The sequence below is a fragment of the Mycteria americana genome, chromosome 6 (genome assembly GCF_035582795.1).
Source record: "Mycteria americana isolate JAX WOST 10 ecotype Jacksonville Zoo and Gardens chromosome 6, USCA_MyAme_1.0, whole genome shotgun sequence".
Taxonomy (NCBI): domain Eukaryota; kingdom Metazoa; phylum Chordata; class Aves; order Ciconiiformes; family Ciconiidae; genus Mycteria; species Mycteria americana.
In genome coordinates, this window is record NC_134370.1 from 16,332,038 (window position 1) to 16,345,973 (window position 13,936).

Sequence of the window (13,936 nt, forward strand, 5' to 3'; positions counted from 1 at the left end):
GGCAAGGAGGTAGCATCTGCCCATTAAACCTGGAATTTGCTGCAAGGAAACCATGATTTCCACAGGACTCATCTGGGTCCAGGATCTCGGGGCATTCTCCCACTTCCCACATCCGCGCCCTCGGGAAGGAGCTCATGCCAAGCAGCAACCTCAGCCCCATCCTGCACCTCGCCCTCCTCCTTTGCCCCTCTCCAACCTGCCTCTCCAGCCCCAACCCCTCCCTGGAAAGCATCAGGCTCAGTTAGACTAATACAAATTTTTAATGCACATATTAAATAAATATTTCAATCATTTCATATTCAATTTGTACACAACCAAAACAAAATAAAAATCCTCAAGGAAACAGAAAAAACAAACAATCAAAAAAGATTGGATGAAAAGTCACCCCTGGTTCTGGCTCCTATCCAGTGTCTTTGTTTGCCCTCCCCGTGAAGAATAATTGCTTTAACCCTTTGGAGAGAGTTGCAGTCCCAGGGCAGCATGTGCAGAGCAGGGCTGGCTGGGGATGTTCACTCAAGAGATTTAATGTTTCCTTCGTGGGTTTGTTTCTAAATAGAAAATTGGACTCCTGTCAACACCGAAATTTTGAAAGAAAACCTCTCCTTTCCTAGGAGGATAAGGACGGTGGTATTTCTCATCAAAGAGCAAACCTGGAAGAGATGGCTGACAATGGAAGTGCCAACCACAAACTGAATATTACAACAAAACCAGCTCAAAATGGCTCCACAGTAATTTGTAAACTTTTTTTAATTTTAAGGATGAAAACTTCCATCTGATAAAAAAATATAAACAGGAAAAAAAAATAATCAATTTTTGGTGAGAAGTTCACATTTTCCACATGGGGAAAAAAAAACCACACACCCCCAAAAAAAACAGTTACCAGCCCACTCCATGGCAGCCATCACCCACTGCCTCACCTTAGTAGTTTAAAACAAAACAAATGCCAAAGATGCTTTCATGGGTAAGAGGTACCAAGTCAGTTCAGGACTTTCTCTGGGGCGCCCATCACCCCTGTCCTCTCCTGAGAAAAAAAAAATAAGTTGGGAGTTGGGAAGCCAGCAGTGTTTTCCGAAGGATGCAACTGGCTTCCAGCAACCCCTTGCTCAGCTGAAGAAGTAGGCGCATCTGAGGGAGGAGAGCATCCAGCGGTCCTCACCCCGGGCGTCGCAGCCAGCCCCGCAGGCAGTGCCCACACATCGCCCAGGCTGCAAAACCCACCCCGGAGGCCTCCAACCACCTCTGAAATAAATCCCCTCCCCTTAAGTGTTTTCCGACCTGTCCATCTTCTCCGGTAAGCATTAATTCAGTTCATTTAAGTAGCACATCGCTCCCAGATTTGGATTTCCTTTTTTTTTTTTTGCTTGTTTGTTTTAAACGGTGAATTTTTTTCTCCTTTCCCCTAGAGCTACAAAAAAAAAATTACAAAATAAAACGTGACCCCAAAAACAGACTAGAATATTTCTAAGCAAAGGGCTCTTCCCCCTTCACCAGTCTTTGAACATTTCATTTCTTTTAAAGTTGGAGTACAAAAATAGAGCCTCTCTTCTTTTTTTCTCTTTTTTCTTTTTTGTAAAAACCAAACAAACCCCCCAAAATTATCAACAACTAGAGCAAGTATTTTTTTTTTATCCTCCCCCCTCCCTTTTTTCTTTGTTTAATACCCATATGGGAAAGTCTCTACATATAGTCCACCAAGCTCGGAGGAGAGTCCTCCAGGAGAGGTGCAGGCAGGGCGGGCAGAGGCAGGCAAGTCAAGGGCCCACCCTGGAGTTGGAGTTTCTAGTCCTTTTACTTCTCCGGTTGAAGGGGTAGTTGAGGAACTCAAAGCGTCTGTGGGGCTCGGTGGTCTGGTGGCCCTTGGGAAGCCTCTTCATGAAATGTACCTCCCGTTGGTGCTGCCGGGTCTTGGAGCCCTTGCGCGGGCGGCCCTTGCGGGTGAAGGCCATGTACCAGCCCTCGTACTTGGCGTTCTGCAGCGCTGTGTAGTTGTTCTCCAGGACGATCTCCGTGAAGACGCAGTCCTTGCCTTTGCCGTTGCTCTGAGAAGGGGACAGAGGGGGGATTTGAGCAACGGGTGCTCAGTCAGAGGCTTCTCTCTACCCCCGGATGGAGCGGCTGGGGTGACAGCAGGGTTGCAATGCTTGTGGACAGCCAAGGGCTCTCTTTTCCCACCTCTTCTCCTACAGGTTTGAATTGCCCAAAATCTGCTTTTCATTCGAAAAGCTGAGGGGGGAGTAGGCAGTGTGGCATGGGCAGAAGCTGCTCATTGCAGCTTGCATCCCCAGTGTGATGCCAGCACCAGGCTGCAAGCCCCAACAGGGCTTGTCCCAGCCTTCACTTCCACTGCACCCACAGGGAGATTTTTGCCCGCTCCCATCCTGCCCCCATCCATGCCAGGGCTGGATTCCCCCACCAGCATGACCATAAGCAAACTCTCCATCTCACTGGCAATTCACCCACCCATCCTATTCCCCCTTGGGTGTTTAATATAGCAGGGGCATCAAAGGGCCAAAGAGGTGACGTGGGGTCCGCGGGGATGACATCCACAGATGCAGATGGCGGGGAGCATGGGGGCAGCTGGGGGCTGAGCTCCTCCCCATTACGGGCAGCAGCAGGGCCAGGGAGGGGACCCGCATTGGGCAGCCCCAGGGAAGGAGCCGCCATGGAAAATCCTCCCAGACAATCGCTGTCCCAGCACGATTTTGCACATCCAGCCCCCTCCGCCCCCAGGGAGGGAGCATCGAGGCTCGGAGGAAGCGTGACTAACCCGGCGCAGTGGGGCCCAGCCTTGGGGCCAGCCCCACGGAGCATCTTAACATTCCTGGCACTTGTACCATGTAATCGGGGAGAATAGCCCGGCAATCTGCCTATTTGTTCGGGGAGATAGAAGGAATGCGCCCCACACGGCACCCGCCCGCCTCCCTTGCTCCCCTGCTTCCCTCCTGCTGCCCAGGCTGCGGGATGGCTCATCTCCCTGCCCTCCAAAGGGGTCTGCTGGCTGAGCCCCCAGGACCAGCCAGTGCTTCCCCATCCCCTTCCCCATTCCCATGGATGGGCTCCGTACCGGGTAAGAGCTCCTCTCCTGGCAAGCCCTGCTCAGTGCCCATGGCACTTCTCTGGCTTGCCCACGCCCTTGAGCCCAGCGCCCTACCTTGCCGATCAGCTTCCCCTTCTTGTTCATGCAGATGTAGAAACCTGTGGCTGCCCCCTTGATGCGCACGCGGCTCCCGAAGGTGTCCGTCTCCACGATGAGCTTGGCTGGAGAGAGCAGCGGGAAGAAAGGGAGAGGGAGGTCAGAGGGGCTCCGGGATAGGGCAGGCACAGGGATGGAGACCCCAGCGATGTGTCCTGACGCTGGGCACTGCGGGCACGTGCTCTCTGGTGACTGGGCCAGGGAGAGCCCTAAAATCAGGGCACGATTTTAGACCCAGCCTCAGCCCCCATACCCTGCCACTGTGTCCCTGTGTGACCTTGGTCACGTCCCTTTGCCACCCTGAGCCATGCTGGAGGGGGAGAAGCTCTGCCTTGCCCAGCTCCACAGGGCTCAGAGCTTCAGGTGCCACAGAGGTGTCCCAGAAGGGAGATAGGGCAGTGAGCAGGGCACGCACCACTGGTGGAGAACAAGCCAGCTGCCCTGCAAACCAAGACCGGTCTGGGCGAGCCTGCAGGCAGGAAGCAGGCAGGCACCCTCTGGAAGTGCACGACGTGCTGCCAGCTGTCCCCAGCCCCACAGGGACACCGCTCTGTGTCTCTCTGCTGGGCCAGGGCTGCAGGAGGAGCAGTGACTTTGCAGCTGGCAGGGGAGGCGTGAAGGGTACGGCCATCCTTTTAATGCCTTTCACCTTTGCACGAGTCGAGAGGGCATATTGATTTGGTCTCAGTTTTTTAATGGAGGCATCGATCGACTTCCGAAGGAGCTATGCAAATCGCCGGGTCGATGGGCCGCCTATAAATAGACCTGTCACCTTCCCTCCCTGCCTTTGCCCTGGGAACCGGAGCTCCGAAGCCCATCCATCCCCAGGGAAGGGGGAGGATGGGGACAGGACATCCTTCTCCCCGGCCCTGCAGCTGCTGTCCCCAGAGCCAGCTCCTCTCCCCGGGGCAAGCCCTGACAAGGATGGTGGCTACCTGTTTGCACCTCAAAAAGGCTGTGCTATGCCAAGCACCAAAGATTTCCCTACAGCACTGAAAAGCCAGCCAGGACTGTCCCATCTCACCACCATCACCTCTTGCCCCACATCAGCCCCTAGCGCCATAAGCACAATTTGGCAAGGTAATTAGAGCGCAGCCCACAAAGCTTCCAAGTCTATAGCCTTATTATGGGAATAAGCCCATTGATGCCTTATTTCTCCTCTCAGATCTCTGCACAAGGGCTGCTTGGTTCCTCAGGACTGTGGTCCACCCTGGCTTGCACATCTCTACCCCAGGATGCTCAGCCACTGGCGAGCCCCAGCAAGGGCAGCGATGTGGCTGTGGAGTGGGTGGCTTTGCAGGAGGGTGCTTTGAATGGCAGAAGGAGGAGGTTGTGGGCACACGCACGAGATAAAGTGAGCCTAAATCACACTCTGGGCTAGGACTAAACTGCTGCCTCTCTGTCTCTGCAATGCCCTGATCCTGCATCCCTCGCACCACGGGCATTGCTGAGGTCAATGGCACCAAGGGTGGGGTGCCACTGACCCCAAAATCCGCTGGGACCAACTGATTCAGTGCTGCCGGGCAAGCCAGGCTCAATGCGCAGGCAGGCACCCCCTCCCCGCACTCCCTCCTGCCAACGTCACCCTGCAGCTTCTCTCATCCCCAAACTGCCCCGCGTCTGCAGCCCCCTACCCCCAGCTGGGCACAGACTGGACTCAGAGCTGAGAAATTTGGGAAGAGCCAACTCCAGGCTGTGCCACCCCAGCACCAATGCCCAGAGCCTGGCACGCACCTAGCATCCCCAAAAACAGCCACGGGAGCCACAGTGCTCTGCAAACAAAGTGCTGAGACAGTGACCCCCTATTTATCTATATTGGGGAAAGGGGGGGAATTGATCTTGGAGGCAGTAAAAGGTTTGAGGAGAATTGATTTTTCTCTCCGAGATAGAAAGAGCAGGGAGGGAGGGAGGGACGGAGGCGGGAGGGAGGGAGCGGGGAGGCCTCAGCCCCAGCGAGCACAAAACCCCGCTTTAAAGATGCACATCGCTTCTCTTTCGGCCGTTTTTTTTTTTCCTCTCCGTGATTTACAGCCGCCGGTTGAGTTTGCCGCCCCGCATGAGCCCGGCCAGCGCACTCCAGCCCCGCCAGCCGCCGGTGGAGGACACGGACCACCTGTCCCCAGGGACCTGCACCCCCAGACCCATGCAGGCGACCCGTGAACCCCACAAACACCAGCCCTGACCAGCTGAAAAACCTAGGTGCAGATGAAACCGGCAAGTCGGCAGGGAGCTGCGGCAGCGTTCCCGGCCGCTCGTGGGGTTTAGTCCAGGCTGCAGCCGCCGGCGCCTTGCTCGGTGGCGGGCAAGGCCTGGGAGGGACGAGCTGGGCTGCACCGGCCGCCCGCCTTCCCTTAGAATTAAAAGAAGTCAATCGAATATTGACAATTAAGACAGATAACTGAAAACGCTGGACTCGATGTTAAGTCGGCTGTAAAAACGTCAGCGTGGGGAAAGGGGTCATCTGCAAAAATAAATCAACCCCTTTTACACGCCCACCCCCAAAAATGAGAAAAAAAAAAGCAGAAGGAAGGGCTCGGGGAGAGGGGCTCTTTCTTTAAAAGTGGATTTCTAAATAACATTTTGGGGGAGTCCTTTTTTTTTCCTTTTTTGAGGAGGGGGGAGCTTGACGTTTTCAACTCTATTCTTTCACTTAAGTGACAGATTTATCCCAGTAAAATTATGTTTCATGCTCAAACTTTGAAGGGAAAGTGGCTACGTAAATGCTGAAAAAATGCAGCGAGACACACTTGATCCCCCAACTGGACTGCGAAGAAGAGAAAGTATTCAGGAAATGTTAAAAAAGGTGAAAGTAAGAAGCGTTTTAATAGTTCTTCCAGACATGGGGGCCTCCCTGGAGATTCATATAGAACAATCCTGAACCTCTATTTTAACATTTACAGACTTGCAACTCTTCTAAAACTTTACATCTGAAAAACTGCTTGTTCTCTTTCTGGTTTAGATCAGTCTTCATTTTCCTCCTTAGCTCTTCAAATGCTTAACCTTTTTTTATTACATTTTAATAGAGTTTTTCAAGCCACCACCAGTCCCCTCCTTCTGGCCTTATTTAAACCTGGTCATTATTTAAATATGCACTAACTGCCTTTTAAAATCCAGGCATTATAGGACTAAAACAAGAGGGGATTTTTTGCTTGGGAAATTAGCTAATGCCCTTTCAAGCCAGAGCTGCTCTAGGGTGGGAATAATTCATTTGGAAGATTAATGCTGGATGTATGGAATACCATATAGACAGAATCCACGCTGTGCTTGCACTGCTAACGTCCAGCGCGAGATTTTCAGCCAAAGCAAAAGGAAGAAAGAAAGAAAAAAAAAACCAAAACCCAGAAGGGGAAGGAAGAAAAGTGTTTCTACTAATCTCCCCAAGCAAGAAAGGGAAATTGCAGCTAATACCAAAGAAAAACAGTTGTCATTCCTATGTACAACACACAGGAACACAGGCATTTCCCTGATCCGGGTGCAGGATCAGGCCTCCCGCAGCCGGCCCCGCGGCAGTGCCGGGGCTCGGTGGCCCCGCCGACCCCTGCGCGGCGTTTGACCGTCCCAACGTGTCATTAGCGCACGCGATCAAAGTATTTGGGCTTCGGGTGCCTCCAGCGGAGGGATCGGTCCCCCTGCCCCGGGGGGACAGAGGTTTTGGGGAGGGGGTGCCAGGGCAACGCAGAGGGGCCGCGGCGTAGCGCGGGCCCTCGCGCTTGCAGGGTCCCCCCCGCTTTGTCTCTGGAGATGCCGCAGCATCTTCGCCCGTGGCCAACTGCCTCACTCGGGATTTGTTTTGAGAAGGGAGGGATGGTGGGTACATCAGGAAAACGCCACTTCGGACAGTTCTAGTTTAGGGAAGGTTTCTAAAGCAGCCGTTACCCCTTTCCCCTCCCCCCTCTTTTCTTTTTCGACTTTCTATTTCTTTTCCAAAAGGAAGTCTCAGAGACACCCAGGCCTGCAAAGAGGTGGGCTGAAATGACTGATGCTGCTCAGCACGCCGCAGCCCTGAATGGTGCGGTGGTCAGGTGCAAACCAAGAATGAAAAAGAAAGGAGCAGAGCCCGTCCTGCAAGCACCGATCCCCTCCCTCGGCATGGGGAACCTGCCCTCACCTTGAATCACACAGCCGCTGATCGCTGACCCCTATGTTCTCCCTTTACAAGCCCCCACAAGCCGAATGATTTTAATGATTTCTGGCTAACAAACAGGACGGAAATCATCAATCGCCGTGCTGGGCTGCGAACACCTCCCCGGCTCCCCCCCTCCGCCCGCCCCCATCGCACGTCCTTACCGTGCACATCCCCATCCTCTGCCATTGCATTGATTTTCTTGTTGTCCAAGATCTGCACATGTTTCCCGCTGGTCCGGCTGTACAGCTGGTAGGTACGGACGAGCCGCCGGCTGAGCTGATCCGTCACCAGGCTCTGCTCCCTCACATGCTGTGTAAAATTAGGTGGGGACTGAACAGTTACCTTTAGGAAATTAAAAAATATACGACACACCATTATAATCTCTACTCCTCAGAGGGGCGAATGGGCTGAGCTGAGATCGCCGGCCTCCAGCCGGGCTTTACGGGGAGGCACAGAGCTGGGACCGCAGTGGTACCTCCTGCGCCAGCAAACTTCCCCGGGAGAAGGAGCATTAAGCTCCGGGACGCAGCGACCAGAGCCCTTTACAGAGCCAAGCCCGTTCCAGACGTGCCCTATAAGCAGAGAGATGCAGGTGACTCGGAAGCGTGACAGGGCTCGGTGACCACAGAGGCCTCCCCGGGACTCGGCCGGTCCCGGCTGGCACTGGAGTACCCGAGATGGGCACTGAGTCTGGGCGCTGGAGGGGGTCCGGGGGGGGTGTGATGCAGGATGGCACTGGGTTGCCCCCCCGAGGGGCTGACACATTCGTCCCACACCTCTCTCGCCTCTGCAGGAGCATACTACTGCTCCGGCTGCCCTGGACATGTACCCCAGCCGCTGCCCCATCGGTTTCAAGAGCTGCCTTTCCTCTGGGGCTCTTTATTTGCTCCCAAACACCCCACTTATTGAGCTCTTCAAATACAAAGTCCCCAAAGAAGGTAGAGCTATGAGGTATAAGAATTATAAGAAAACCATGCCCTAGCCTGGGTATTTAGCGGCGTAAAACCCCGAGGATACTAACGCACTACGCGTGCAAACACATCTCTCATCCGCAGCCAGCTGTTTGGTGCTGGCAGCGGGGCTGTCCCCAGCCCCAGCACACCAAACCCGTTAGCCCCAGAGCTGCAGCTGAGCCCGTCCCCTCCAGACCCGACGCTGCTGCTCCTGGGCTTTAAATGATTTTCATGAGCAGCCAAACCTGCTCCGCCCTCAGCCCCAGCTCACGAGCTTGCACAGAAGTCTTTTTCCCCCCTCGTCTCAAATCCCTCTTTTAAGTCTGGAAAGTTTCGCTGCTCGCTGACATTTATAAAGATGTATTCTGAGCAAATGTTAGGAGATAGCTCCTTTCAACATCAGAAGGCTGGGACTACCCCCTACCACCCCCACGTCAAATGGGAAGATTTTCTCCCGTCTTAAACAACAACAGAAAAACCCAATAAAAGCAAAAGCCGCTGCTCTCTCAAAGCTGGCTTTATAGAGATATCTCCCCTTGACAATGTCATCTCTCTCGCTCTGCTTCTGCCTGTGCATGTGTGTTTCCTATAGACGGGTTTTGGATAATGCAGCAGGATTCTCTCCCCGGCTCTGATGAGGGTACCATGTGGAGGAGAGGTCATTAGCCATGCTGCTATTTGGTCTCCATCTCATACTCCAAAATATTACAGCTATGTTTTTATACAACTGCACACTCCCAGCGCTACGCTCCCTTCACTTTTTGGCTGGAAACTCGATTTTTTGTTTGTTTGTTTTCCAAGCTTCCAGGAAAATAAATAAATTTTTTTAAAGTAGCTTAAAGGGCATTTTGAACAAAGCTTCTGCACCTGTGATCTCAGGGGGAAGGGGGGCTTCACCCCGGTTCGAAGGCGCACCGCTCCCAGCGACGCGTGCCTGCTGGTATGCGGGTGATGCACAAGCTCTGCCCGGGCTGTTTAATCTATTCGTGACACTTCTGTCTCTGGCGAAACAAACCAGCGATGCTAAAGTCTGACAGTTTTAAGCTGAATCAAAACCTGCGCTTTTTAGTAAGGTTTTGGTGGGGTTTCTTTTCCCTTTTTACATTCCGCTTTACTTTTTGGATGAAGCGGCGTAGGGAAGAAAAAAACCCGGACAAGAGGAACGGGGGTATCCACAGTGCCATTTAGAGGTGGGGGAGACGGGACCTAAAGCTACTTAAAAACAACCCTGCACAGTTCCTCGAAACCCCGGGTACTCCCCGCCTCGCAGCCCGAGTTCTCCGCACCTTATTTTGCAGCCCGGGGGGCTCCCCCCGCGGCCTCGGCGTTTTACAGCCGGGCGACTTTTGTCTCCCGGGTTTTCAACCGTTCCTCCTCCGCCCTCCCTCCGTCCCTCCCGAGCCCGGGGCGCTCGGCGGCGGCTGCGGGGCACCCCCCGTCCCCGAGGGGCGAACAAAGCCGGGCGGGCACTTACCTGGGCTTGCAGGCAGAGGACGAACAAGTGCATTAACCTGGGAGGGGGGAGACAGAAAGCGGGAGAGAGGTGTGAACCGGGGGCTGCGGGCCCGGGGGGCGAGGGCCGGGGCTGCCGGTACTCACACGTAGCTGAAGAGCGAGGAGCAGGGGTCCATCGCGGCGCCGGTGCGGGGCCGGGGGCCCGGGGCCCGGCGGCGGCGGGGAGCGCCCGGGGGGCGCGGCGCGGCGCTGCCTCGGCTCCTCGCCTCCTCTCGCCCTGCCGGCGCGTCCTCGCCCCGAGGAAAGGAGGGCACAAGCGGCTACAGTGGGGAAAGGCCCCCGCCGGCCCGCCCGCCCGCCCGCCCAGCCCCCGGGGCGCACGGCCGGCGGCCCCCCGCCGCGGGGCGCCCCCCGCCCCGCTCCGCTCCGCGGCCCCGGGAGGCGGCGAGGCCGGCCCGCAGCCCCGACGGCGGGGGCGGGCGCGGCCGGGGGGCGGCCGCCGCCGCAGGGGGAAGCCCGGCCGGACCGCCGCCGCCGCTCGCCTCCCCGGCCCGGCGGTACCTGCCGAGGCGGACGGGGCGGCGGGCCAGGTGTCGCCGGGCTCGGGGCTGGCTCTAAGGGCCGGGCTCCGCGGCCGGCCGCTGGCGGGACGCCCTCCCCGCCCCGTGCCTCAGTTTCCCCATCTGCAAAACGGGGTTTAAGGGCTGGCAGGGAGGGAGGGGGCGCCGGGGCCGCGGTTCCCCCGCTGGGGGCTCGCCGCTCCGCGGGCGCGTTGTGGATTGGGACCGGGCGGGCGAGCCCTCCCGGGACGTGCCAGACATTAAAAGGATTACCGGGGGGATGGAGGGGGCCGGAGTTTCGAGAGGGAGCGAGGCTGAGCAAATACCGCAGCCAGGGTGGGGAGCGGGTGGTGGGCAGCGGGACCCCCCCCGAGCATCCCCGCCGGGCGCTTACCTGGTGGGGCGGGCGGGCGCCCTCAGGGCCGGCGGTGCGGGGCCATGGGGCCGGGCGGCGGCGGCGGCGGCGGGACGGGGCTCAGCCCCGCAGCCCGGGCAGGGCCGCCGAGGGCTGCATTGTTCCGGCGAGCCCCGGCGCTCCCGGCCCCGCCACCTGTTGCGCACCGGGGCGGGGGCTGCGGCGGGGCTGCGGCGGGCGGCCCCCGGGGCCGGTACCTGGCCGGGGCCGGGGCCGGCGCCGCCTGCTCGGCGCTGAGTGACAGCTGCTAATTTGCCGGCCGTGCCCCGCTGCCGGTCCCCGCGCTCCCCGCGCCCTCCTTTATCTTATCAGAGCCCATAATTACAATTGCTATTTTGTTTCCTCGAATCAGCAATCAGCGCTATCTGCCGCCGCTGGAGAGGCAGCTCCTGTCAGCCGGCCTCTGAGTGACAGAGCGGCGGGCTGCACCGCCGCACACGCACACACGCGTGTGCACGGCCCGCCTGCACACGCACACAGCCCCGCACACGCCTGTACAGCCCCCCTGCACACACACACGCGTGCACGCACGCAGCCCTCACACGCACCCGTGCAGGCCCTCCGCGCAGACCCTTTCATGCACACGCGTACGGCCTTTCCCACGCAGCCCCCTCCTTCCCACTCGCACCCCTCACACGCACAGCTCCCCTACACACACGCAACCCTGTACACACACGCTGCACTCCCCCAGCACAGACACACACGCTCCTCTTTGCTCACCCCTACCCCAGAAATACACCCCCCCACCTCGCACACGTAAGCCAGCTGCGGTCACAGGACATTTCTCTTTCACACACACGCACTGACATCCAGCTCACGCCGTTTGCCCCTTGCTCAGGCACCCAGCAACCCCGGACACACGTGCCCCCGCACGTCTCCCCACCGCACACTTAGCATTTCACCCCAAAACGCTGCCTACAGTCACCTCCGGGGATGGATCTCCCAGGGGTCTCACCTGGTCTTGCCCAGCATCATCACTGCTGGGGGCATGCCGCAGGCGGGCAGGGGAGCCTGGGCACTGCCCCATCCCTCGGCTGGCCACACAGGGCTCCCGGAGAAAAACAGCCCCTGCATCAGTATCGTCAGACGTAGCACAGGGCGGGCAACTGCCTTGTTCTGGCCAAAATTTCCCACAAAATAAGCCCCTTGTGCATTTTCCTTCCCTTTTTCTTGGTGCAAAAGACTGGAAGGATGTTTCTGAGGGGTTTTCCTACATGTAGAAAGAAGTCTTGGGCCAAGCTTGTGTTTAACTGGAAGACATTAGGAGCACCACTTGGGTACTGAAGGTGCTCGGCTGAAGCAGGAGAGGGTTTCCACGGGCAGCACGCACTCACGCATCCAGCTCGTCGGTCCAGCACACACTCAGGAGAAAAACCCTCCGTGTCAAACCGTGCAAACAGCTGATGTGCCACAGCACAGGTGAGGCAGTTCCCCATATCCACCTCTCTGGGCTGCCTAAGGAAAACCAGGCAAAACCAGAGCAGGCAGCTGTAGGTATTCCTGATGCTCTAAATTAAGACAATCCTTGCTTTTTTATATATAAAAAAATGCACACCATGTTCAACAGTGTCCAGAACAGCCCAAGCTGCCTTGAACCAGGAGATTTATGGTGTCCTGTACGGGGTCAGAGGCAGCTGCGAGCTGACAGCCCCGTGTGCCCCCTGCCCTCAGCAAACAGGCTCAAGTGCCAGTCATGGCTGTAAAATCAAGCCGGTGCGGGATCACCCAGGGGTGGCCACACTTCGCCTGACAGCGGATGACAGACGATGCTCCTGCCAGCCATCCTCGGGGCTACAGCCAAGGCATCCTCAGTCCCTGTCCTACCCCACTCCCCGTCCTACCCAACCTTTGGGCAGGGGAGAAACACGAGCAGGTTGGTGACGGCAGCCGGGGACAGGCAGCATCACGGCTGCGGGGCTCGTCCCACCTCTGCTGCTGCCTTGGCTCATAGCCACGACCTGCTCCTTGCAGGGAAGCCGGGTGCCTGCACAAAGGCATTTGCCTTCTTCCCTCGGTGCTTCCCAGCCCACCACGGGGTCACCCATGTTTGCATCAAGAATGACACCCCCCCCCCATTTGTTTTTTAAGTAAAAAACAAACCTTTTTGTAAAGCCTCTCTCCTGTGCAAGGCAGCACAAGGGAAATCAGCCTGCCTATCAGCTCCTTCACAGGCCATCTGAGCTAAGCCCCCTGGTCCACCGGGTGAGGGTCCCCTCCATCCCCAGGCACTGAGGCTAAATGGTTTGTCTGGCTCTCCCGTGGAGCAGAGAAACCCCAGCCTGGCGCTCCTGAGACCAGCTGGGCCTCAGGCCAGGCTGCTATGGAGCTGGTGGAAGAAATCCCCTCCCGGCAGAAAGACTTGGGGACCTGCTGTGTCTTCAGCGCTCCAGGCAGCCGTCAGGCTGTGATCCCTGGAGGAGGCTACCAGCATGGTCCCATCAGGTCCTGTCCTGGTGCCCCACCGCTCCATTGCCCTGATCTGCAGAACTGGGACCGTGTGTAGGCTGGGCAGGCACAGGAGTGTGTTTCCCTCAGAGAACAGCTCATGTATTTTATGTTCTTCAGGGATGTTAAACACTGCAGGTGAAGCATTGAACACTGTGAGCTGCAGCCCCCTCACCCCGTTTCCCATAAAGCTGAGGGTGCCCAGGCACAGCTGCAGGGCTGCAACACCAAGAAACAGGAGTCAAGAGAGGAACCAGGACAAGAAAACGGCTGTCCCAGCCTGGCTGGGGTCCAGGCTTGCCCTCAAACCTTCCCCACATCCACCTCCCCTTTGAACCCCACGTAGAGTCTCCTGGCAGCTGGGAACCGTGGGGGCAGCTCCTGGAGCAGCCTAGACTGCAGTCTAGCAGTGAGCAGACCGGGAGAGGATTTGAGGAGATGGAGGGGGCAGCAGGCAAGGGACTGTGAGACCCCCTGGGAGGGGGCTGCCTGGGCCACTCTACAGCAGAGACTGGAGAGAGCGCAGGGGGTGCTGTGGGGGTCTCTCCCTATTCCCCCTGTGACCCTCAGCACTGTACCCCCCCCACCCAGGGCCACCCCAGCTCCATCCCGGCTCTCTCCCAGGATGTCACTTCGCACATCTGCAGGACATAGCCAGGTCCCAGCTCCAGCTTCCAGCCTGCTTCTTCTAGGGCATCATCCCTGTCTGACCTAGTCCAGGTCAGAAGTGGTCCACAGACACCCCCCTCCTCCCGCAGGGCGAGGGACAGCAGAGCAAGCCCCCGCTCC

General features: G+C 57.4%; 1 protein-coding gene across 2 annotated transcripts; it reads right to left on the reverse strand.

The window, feature by feature from the left end:
- Positions 1 to 314: 314 nt before the first annotated feature.
- On the reverse strand, positions 315 to 9,920 carry FGF8 (fibroblast growth factor 8). 2 transcript variants are annotated; one of them, XM_075504071.1, is made up of 4 exons: positions 9,747 to 9,920; positions 7,481 to 7,628; positions 3,152 to 3,258; positions 315 to 2,039 (listed from the first exon to the last, which is right to left on the reverse strand). In XM_075504071.1, exons 1-4 carry the CDS (start codon positions 9,777 to 9,779, stop codon positions 1,752 to 1,754), a joined length of 576 nt encoding a protein of 191 aa, XP_075360186.1. In that variant the 5' UTR covers positions 9,780 to 9,920; the 3' UTR covers positions 315 to 1,751. The 2 variants fall into 2 exon arrangements, with proteins under 2 accessions (XP_075360186.1, XP_075360185.1); XM_075504070.1 differs by having other exon boundaries at positions 7,481 to 7,661.
- Between the last annotated feature and the right edge of the window lie 4,016 nt (positions 9,921 to 13,936).

Excerpts from the sequence above, each read along its gene's own strand:
- FGF8 (XM_075504070.1), bottom strand. The coding sequence starts at position 9,779 with ATGCACTTGTTCGTCCTCTGCCTGCAAGCCCAG. Across the intron at positions 7,662-9,746 it reads TCCTCTGCCTGCAAGCCCAG|GTAACTGTTCAGTCCCCACC; the intron begins GTAAGTGCCCGC and ends AATTTCCTAAAG. Across the intron at positions 2,040-3,151 it reads AGGGGAAGCTGATCGGCAAG|AGCAACGGCAAAGGCAAGGA; the intron begins GTAGGGCGCTGG and ends TCCCCTTCTCAG.